Below are 9,693 nucleotides of genomic sequence, written 5' to 3' on the forward strand. Positions count from 1 at the left end.
GCCCCGGCCCCAATTATTTGTACTGCTCTTCTATGAGCACATGACTCCTCCGGAGCCCTGGGGCTCTACAGAAGGTATAGCTTTCATTAGCCAATGAAACAAGATTTGGACGGGCAGGGTCGGCTCTTCTGCCTGACTCAAAATGGGATGGCTCATAACCCTCATTAAGATAAGAGAGACAGGTGAGTGCTCAGCATTATGGGAAACGCCAAGCAAAACCTTTTTTTTTTTTTTTAAAATGCTGTGGGTATCTTAGCTTAGATTTGAAAACCAGTCATTTGCAGGTGAGATTTAAGACTGGTCTATTTTAAAAACAAAGTATTATCTATGAAATGAAGGTCTCCCACACTACTTCTTCCTGACTTTCCCTAACCATATGAAGCGTAATATTTCAATGAGTACGTATACTTGAACTTAAACAATAAAAGCTATTGAAAAATCAGGGGAGCTCTCAGTCTGATGCCTGGACTCACCAGTGGTTCACAACGGCCTATTTATTTCAGTTCCTAATAATGGACACTTCTGGTGAAAAGTCTTCACCATTCATGTGCTCTTTCAGTGGAAAAATTAAATTAGAAATCATTGTTCTTCCTAAGCAGAACATTTTGTTGTTGCATTTGGATAACTGTCAAGGAAGGAAGAAAAGGTGATCTGCTGTCAACTCAACAGGAATAATTGCTATAGTTTATATAAAGTAATAACTCTGCATTTCCAGTTTCTACATGTATTGTTCCTGTTGAATTATTTTGTTTGCACCATTACGCAACATGATGCCTTCCCCAAGGAGTGCAAAAAATTTAAGGGAAGACTATCCTTACGCCTGCAAATCCTACCCCACCCAATTAGTAATAGCAGGAAGGTGTGAAGCTGAAGGGACAATGTATTTAAGAATATGAACCTTCACAAGGAAAAAAAACATTGAATGAACTAATACATTTAAGGACAGACCTAGTGAAATGAGGGGGGGAAAAGTTTCAAACCAACAAAATAAACAGCTGCCAGCTTTTTAACTGCTTAGGAGAAGCCCGTGAGGCTTAATCTACAAGCCTAACCTAAGCCTCAATTTCCTTCTGCTCTATAGTGAAGTTTCTAATTCATGCTGCTGCTGGTAAGGTGCGTTGTTTCCCTGACATGGATCTTTTTTTATTGGCATGCAGAAAAATATGATGATACGTGGCTGCAGCCCCTAAACTCTTGTTGGACAACAACGCTGAGCATACTTCCTTCAGACCATTATGTGGCTCTCTCTATGTCAGCTTCTGTTTCAACTTGTTAATTTACTGTGCCATAAGCAACATCAAATAGTCTCTTAGGCAACACGTTGCCCATAAGCGATGGGTTGGGGAGTGCTCATCTCCTGGGTATGTCTATATTGCCCAATGCAGTAATGTACAAAGAAATCCTGGACGGCCTCTATTCAGGAAGGGGTGCAGCTGGGTTAGCTCCTGTTCTTCTGCTTTTATGGTTACAGGGTTACTCAGCAAGCCACTTCCAGCGAAACCACAAAACAGAATGCAGAGCATCACTTTGGTACACCACATATAATTATTTGCCCTTAAGAGTATCCTCCTCCCCCATGCTTTTAAACCCAGTTGCACACATTTGTAAAAGAGCAAATACAGCTGTGAGACTGTAAGGGATTATCTATCCTTGCCTGTGCAGTCTAGGAAGTTGTGGTGGCTTCCCGAAGCCAGAATTTGCGTGGAATAATTTACCTCTCCCAGTTCCCAGTCCTCCGCTTTATCCCCACTGGCAGCAAAATTAAAAACTACATAAAATTAAGACTCTGCACCTGCTCTGCTTCCTAGAGGAATAACAATATTAATGCATGTAGAAAATACGGCAAGACAGAGGACTTTTTATACAGGCAACAAAATTTTCAACACTGAACATTTCCTCAGTTATCTTCAACTTATTAAAATATGTCCAGGAGACAGAGAGCCCCATTCATTTCATTGAGTACTGAACACTGATTGGATTTTTAGGAGAAACTTTCTGTTTAATAAAAGCCTAATCAGTCTATTTAATTTTCCTTCTATTTTTTTTTTCTAGTTTTTAATTACACCATGGAACTTGAACTGTGGCCTCTCCTACTTTTGTCTGAAGTCAGCAACTGAATTCCTCTAGACTTCCATCGGTTCAGGACCTTGAGTGAAGACACTAAGGCTATCAATCATCTGATTGATAATTTTTTCAACTGAAACCAATGCAAATGTTCAGATGAACCTGCAGGAGTAACATACTTGAAATCAACTCGGATGGTACTGCAAACCTATAACCATATGTGGTCAGGGGGTTCAACTGGGAATCTGCTTTGCCATCAATTCTTTGGAGATCTAGAGCCAATCATCTAAATTCCTTCCTCCCTCTACTGCCACCTTTTTGTATTACTTGTCTTTCACTGGTGGCACCCCATAAACATTATTTGCTGAATACTCTGCAAATGTGGGTTTTTTTCATTAACTGCTTTTATTTACCTTTTTGTCCAAAGTCAATACAACCATAAATATTTTGTTCCTATTGTATGTCTGGAATAGAAATGTTCATAGAGTGCTTCCTTGTCCTGAGGGCACTGAAGCGAATGTAACCTGCCATTAAAATCACTGTTTTTAAGTAACCCAATCATTTCTCATCATTCTTAATGCAGCGAGAAACCATATCAAACAACTGGCTTTGGTAAGTCACTCATTTTCCTCTTGATTGATGCAAAACCCGTATCTATCCTAAGGATACAAAGCTTTCCCTGAGCATTTGCAAATCTTCCATTAAAGCTTGGAAAGCTCTGAAAGTTACATTAAGGATGTTCACAAATCTTTCCCCCCTTTAATAGTATAATTACTTGATTGGTTTGATAATAAATCAAAATCCAAGTGAAGAAAGATTCATGTGCTTCATATAAAATGAATCACAGGGAAAACATTTCACAATTAGCAGGCGCTCTTGCCTTACCTGCCATAACTTCAGACACATGGGCATGCCCAGCTTGGCACCCACCTCTGGCTTCAAGGTACAGACTGACGTCTTGGATGGCAGCTCCAAAACCTGAACCTGACATCAGGAAAACAAGAGTATTTGGTCAGGCTCCAGGTCAAAATTCTGCTATTAAAAACACAAGTCTTTTAAGGTGATTAAGGCTAGTATAAGCTCTTCCAGTAAAAACTGTCTGGAGGAAACTGAGGAATGCATGTTAAGTTGGAGCTGTAGGAGAATCTACAGCTATCTAAATAAATGCATTGTTTTAGGAAAGACCAGACAAAACTGCTAGAATGAACATATCCTCTTCTTCCACTCTTCTATTTAATCTGCATTATAGTCTTCTTTCCACACAGCAGATGATACTGTGCATACACTAGATAATATTGCAGACTGCTTAATTTGAAAACCCTTCCCTGCTTCCTCTCCCTTTCCCCCTTTTCCACCTCTATTGCTAATTTTTTTGTTATATTCACTTGTGGACACTTGCATTGTCTTCTCTGTTCTGTCATGGTAACACAGAGCTTGCGTGGAAATATAGGCAATGTGTATATCTAAGGTGGATTTTTTATTTACTGGCTGACTGCACTAACAAAATGTAAACCCAGAATTACCTGCTAATGCAGGCGGAGCAGTGATGGCATACAGGTATTTTTAACGTAACATTGTCTGACCCTATTCAAAGCAGGGTCAGACTATATTGTGTTAAACACCTGCTCTCTGTCTACATAGCAGCTTCCACTGTTGCTTGCACTGATGGTAATGAATTATGGATCTGATTTTTTTTTTTTTTTCTTTTAGCATTGGGCAAGTCTTTCCTCTGCCAAGGAAGTAGCTCATTTCCACCTCAGGACGATGGCAGGCAAGATCAGGAGAGCCTGCCTTTGCAATTTGGCACTGGAAGGTTTTGATTGACATGGAAGTGCCTCACTCTGGGCTGATCCTCAAGCCTGGAACTATGGAGAAATAGAAGTTCTTAGGTATCAAAAACTTGATGCCAGGAACATCACTGTTTCTCAAATGCATACTTAATCACTAAGGTGATCTTTTATTTTAATTAAATAAACAATGGTCTGCATTATCTTGTAAAATTAAAGGACTTCAATTTGGTAAATCCAGCATCACCAGCCATTCTAGGCTCTTTCAGAATGCAAAAGCCCAGCAGTGCTGTTGGACAGCCCCAGTCATGCGAATTTCCTTAAGCATCTGAGATGAGGTATTACACAAATATGGCTCCTCTGGGAGCCATCAATCAAGGCCACGGCAGCTGCGATGGCTTTCCAATCCCATACCTTTAGTTCAAAGCTTGCCAGAACATCTTCCTATTTCTAGGGGTTGTCAGCTAGCCTGCCAAAAGCCAGCTGCACTCTAGGACTGCAAGTTGACAATGTACTAAACACAATATACAGAACACTTTCTAAAGCCACTTAGCAATGGAACAGGAAAATGGAGACTACAGCAAAGAGCCGTCCAATACGTAGACCAAACCTATGAACAGACCAAAGTTTGATCATCTGGGAATTCTGGTTCTTTGGAGCGGCACTCTTAACAAAAGATGTTTTTCTCTTGGCAACTTTCTTGCTATCAGCGTAATGACCAAGTTAGCTATTGCAGGAAACGGGCTATAAATGTGAAGATGACCTGCTCTCATCTTGTGTCTTTCATCACTGGCTCTCCAAAAGGCACTGCCTCCTAGACAAGACTGAAACTGCAACTTTTACGTAATAAGGAAGGATAAGTGCGCTGTGATAAAGGCACTTCTGCAGGTTAAAAGAAAAAAAACAACCTCCTTCGCTTTACCTTGATTAAAAACGGATGAACTGGTACAAGGGTTACAGTTGGGCTGGCAAAGGACAAAGAAAAACACGAAGATGAGAAAAGCTTTTTGCAGAAGGCAGGCAGGCATGAGCTGCCTGTGCTAGATTGACAGTTCCAGAGACTGTCTGCATTAGAGGCAACTGAGCCTCAGAAATAAATACTATTTCATATATTTTGACAACTGTAACCTAAAACTTGAAGTTCTGTGTTTATATTGGTTTTGCTTAATAGGAGAAAGATTTGCCTTTGCCTGAGGTTAATAGTGTTCCTGGGTGGCTAAAACTGGCCACAAGGAAACACACCCTTTTTCTTTTTCACATTAATAAAGCTTTTAACATGTTTCTGGCAAATTGGCAAGAAAAGTACGTGTAACTCATAATTGGTGATTTAAATGCAATCATGAACAAATAAATGCCTGTTCAGATCTCATTATTTATGGACTGAACCTGCTTTAAGACAAAATTACTCTTTTTTTGGGCACCAGCCAAGCATAAACACTTATTAAGTCTTAATTTTAATCATAAGCTGCAAATGTACTGTGTCTCACACAGTGCTGCCTATTTGGAAGCATATATATTATGGGAGCTTATGTGAATTTATTGAAACCTGACACAGTTCTAATGTAAAGGTTCATACACAGAGTGGAACTCTTTTACCTCAGGAGACAGCAAATCATTATCAGTTTGCAGGGCCCAAGCAAACAAATGAAAACAAACCAGAGATGAGTTGTAAGAGACATTGGGGTAAATGTCTTCTCTTTGGATCAGACAATTATTTAGTTCTTCGTTACCAGAATGTGTGTGTACTATTTGCCTGACACAAAAACTCTTCTCCGTCTGACACAAGAATGCACTTGTCAATTTTGTCTAACTTAAATATTATTGAGCACTGCTGTAAAATGGAGAGAGTTTTTGTTTGATCAGAACAATGTATGGGACTTAGAGTGGTTGTATTTACTGGTACAGTGGTTTTGTCTACAGGCTCACTCAGTTCTGTAAAAGGCTGAACATTCTGGTTGTGAGCCAACAAAGTACTTAAATATGTCCTTAACTTCTGAATAATAAAAAGTTCACATTTTCTTGCAATACAGGCACCATTCCCACTTACTACTTTGTATTATAAAATATCCAACTTTCGGTTTCAAGATACGCATCCTATAGTCCAGAAAAGCATGTGACCTTTTATGCTCATGAACAATTTGCAATTAGCTACAATATTTCTTTTCATATTTATGCCACTTTTTTCTTTTCTCATATTTTTGGTATTTTGATGTCAAGTATTTGGAATAATTTATTTCTGTGTGATGTCCTCAAATAGTCCTTCAAAGAAAACAAAAATACGATTTCTACAAAGCAGAAGTGGAAACTGCCAACACAGCTGTCAGTCAATGATTGCTGTGATAATGGGTATTAGATGTGGACTTACCCAGTAGGAACTGAAACGGACCCTACAATTATTTCACACTGAGCAAACCTCTGGCCGCTAATAGCAATTCAACTATTTCCAGCCAAAGTACCAGTTAAAGAATTAGCCCGGGGTGAAAGACCACATATCGCATTACAAATCACCTGCACCTCCCTTCTCTCACCAAACACGACTTTCAGCTTCAGATGGAAGATGAGTACCTCCATCTGATGACAGACTTTCTGACCATTAGCTCCCCAGAAGGACTCTTGTTCCCCTTTAACAGTATTCAGCGGCACCAGAGGAGTTTTCCAAACTCCTGCACATGAAAGACCAGCAGCAGCTGCAAATACTTAAATGTCAGACAAATCTTGGGGTGGTATCCTTGTTATTAGAGCATGAGTTATATAATTCAGTCATCTTTCTGGGAGGTAAAATAAGTAAGTGATTAGAACCCCCAAAGGCTTCTTGTGCTGCCCTCTCTTGAGCAGAGAATTTGAGAGCAATGATGTTTCCCCTTCTGAACTATCTCATTTCAAAACCAAAAGCAATCTCCCAAGCACCAGAAAAAGAGATATTTCCTACCTCCTCCAGGGCTTTGGCTGCCATGGCCATTAGCCAGCGTCCCTCTGCCAACTTTAACAGAGAGCATCTGCAGAATCCCACATTCTCCGTGAAGACGGAATCGGTCACTGCAGTCCGTCCCTCCGCTAAATCCCACAAGCAGATCCTCTGGTCACGACCCTGACTGGTACAGGAAAACAAGTTATGCGTGAGCAGCAGGTCTGAGGGAGCTGGTTTCCTGCAGGTTCGTGTCTCAAAGTTGGGTCTTTGACGTGCAGTAAAGGAATGAGCTTAGTACAGCTTCCGAGGGGGTGTTAACTGGGTCTTTCATGAAACGTGTGGGAACTCAGTGTCACCGAGACCACCACCCTTCTGCTGACTGCAAAACTGGCCAATAGGTTCAAAAGTTACCAGGAGGAGGGAGGACCTGAGCGTCGGTCAGACACACTGCAGTCAGTTAGCCATGTCTCCTTGTGAAGAGGGACTCGATCAAACAGTTATGCTATTTGTGTGTGCATATAGATTTATGAAGTCTCATGAGTATTTGAACATTTTCATAATAAAAATACTTACATTTTACCATTGTTTAGATTTAATTTAAAAGGAAACAAAAGTATCCAGAGAGTAACACATGTAATGCTCTTTCACCCTAGCAATGAAATAGAAATGTCAGGCGTGTTGACAGCTGAAAGACAAATAGCAAGACAACAAAGACCACATCAAAGATAAATAGAAAGCTACAGTTATTCAGTAGTCAGCTTCCCACAGCCATAGGGAGGGCACGGAAGACTGTTATGACTGTGTATGTGGAGACACAACAGGAGAGGGACTGGCAGTGCAGTGAGTAGCAGGAATTAAACAATGAAACGCTGTGGTTAAAACATCCAAAACCAGAGAACCAGTGGCTGCATCACCGATGTACTAGTGCAGCTCACGCATGGACTCCTGCACACCTTTCCGTCCCACAGAAAAGTCTGTGTGTTGGTCCCAACAGCAAGACCAAGGAGGCCAGACAAACGGCACAGCGTCAATTGCTACGTATTTACGTGATCCCACTGGCTCAGGAACAAAGTACCACTGTGGAGAAGCTTCCAATCCACAAACTACAGTAGCACAGGATATGCGTCCTCATATTATCACCTGGGACAAGGAGTCATCAAAAATCCCTTATCCATTTCTTATTTTAATTAGCAGTATCACCTGATGGAAGTATGAAACCAAAACAGAGGCAGACTTGGGACTTCTTCAACATCAATACAGAAACTCCCATCTGCTGTTCAGCTGAGTGACAAACTGTCAAAACATTTATAGCACTGGGCATACAAACAATGTGCTACTGCAAGAAATGGTTGTGATTTACCTTTAGAACAGAGAAACAAAAAATACACGTAACTGCTGTCCTAAAATTGCACTGCTATGTGAACTGTATATAAATATACAGCAAAAATAGAGGTATGGAAAAACTCTATAATTATACAAACAATGCTCATTCAATATGATTTTATGGGGGAGAGTGTTGATAATTGTACTTAAGCAGATAACAAATATAAATGCTAATGAGTTCCACTGTGTATTATAAGAGATGTCTTCTCTAGATAAACATGTCAGAACACCTCCTAGTCATACAGACACTTTGGCATCTACTCTAGATCACCTGTCTAATCCAAAGTACATAAATCTTCCCAGCCTTCCCTTGCTAAACGAGAACAGAAGATATTTTGCAACAAAGCAAAGGTGTGCAACTCAGCCTTCTTGCTCATTTTCAGCCTTCCATTCTCCATCTCTGATTTGTCTCTTCTTTCCTTACCTTTTCTCCCTCTCTCCTCTATTTATGAACTTCATATCAATTTTGATCTTCACTGAGAACGAGTTGTGAAGCATTTCTCAACTTCAAATCCAAGTGTATTTCCTTTACCCAAAGACCTCACCTGATCTCAAGTGCAATAATAGATGCTACGGACCCCAAGTTGTTGTGATGTCGTCACATATATATCATAAAGAAATTAATCGTGTAATTTTTTCTACTTTTTGTTCTACAGTCTTTCTGTATTTTTGTACTTCTGTACATTTCCGTATGTGTTGGAGAGACTTTCAGTGACTCCAGAAATAAGAGATTCCTTTTTTTTTTTTCCTTCTTTTTTCTTCTTCTTCAATCCTGTACATCACAGAAACAAGAATAATTTCACTGGTTTTTGCCTGCTTTGCTAACCTGAGGAGCCTGTCTTTGCTGCCCATTGTCTCCACGCAGTAGACAGATTTTCTTCCATGGCCATCCAGTGCTGTGTCCACTCTGTGTGTTTTCAGGTTCCAGACATGGATAAACCCATTCTCAGACCTGGCAGTAAGAAGAGATGCTTTCAGTGTGACCACTGCAGGCAATCTGATAAGATAGTCTGATACTTTTCCTTCTTTTTTTTTTTCCAAACCTGAAGTTGTATGTACAAAGATAACACACCCATCCTTCACCAACCATGCATTTTGTTGTTTCCTCCAGATACAATTTATCTAAATAATACACTTTGTTTTAAAAAGAAATGTCCATATGATGCTCAACTCAGCCAGAAATCCTGGTTTACTTACCCAGAGAAAAGAATGGGGATATCAGGTTCTTGGCTGCCACAGGAAAACCGCAGAGCGTGGACCGCAGCACTGGTACCTCTGAGAACAAACTGTGGATCCGGAGGCGGCAGAGCCATCGAGCAATGAGCTGGGGGAGTGAGAAGAAGACACAGATACCATAGAGGGTAAGGCAGCCTGAAGTGAAATTGCAACTTTAAATATATTCTGATCAGGACATTTGCTTTTCCTAGTCACTTTCCTCTTTGAATTATCGCTATTGGATGTTATTTCTATTTGCCGTACAGTCCACTGTAAAGTATTTCCTCTTAACATCAACTGATCAAGCAGCTGTCAAATCTGCTTTTTGCTCCATTT

At 40.3% G+C, this 9,693-nt stretch overlaps 1 protein-coding gene across 1 annotated transcript; it reads right to left on the reverse strand.

The window, feature by feature from the left end:
* Positions 1–2,949: 2,949 nt before the first annotated feature.
* On the reverse strand, positions 2,950–9,455 carry GNB1L (guanine nucleotide binding protein (G protein), beta polypeptide 1-like; the record flags this gene model as incomplete). Its single annotated transcript, XM_009587527.1, has 4 exons — positions 9,340–9,455; positions 8,969–9,094; positions 6,781–6,943; positions 2,950–3,048 (listed from the first exon to the last, which is right to left on the reverse strand). Coding segments are annotated over exons 1-4 (504 nt in total), but the record flags the coding sequence as incomplete, so codon positions are not given.
* Positions 9,456–9,693: the final 238 nt, after the last annotated feature.

Source organism: Fulmarus glacialis, unplaced genomic scaffold (genome assembly GCF_000690835.1).
Source record: "Fulmarus glacialis isolate BGI_N327 unplaced genomic scaffold, ASM69083v1 scaffold20031, whole genome shotgun sequence".
Lineage (NCBI taxonomy): Eukaryota > Metazoa > Chordata > Aves > Procellariiformes > Procellariidae > Fulmarus > Fulmarus glacialis.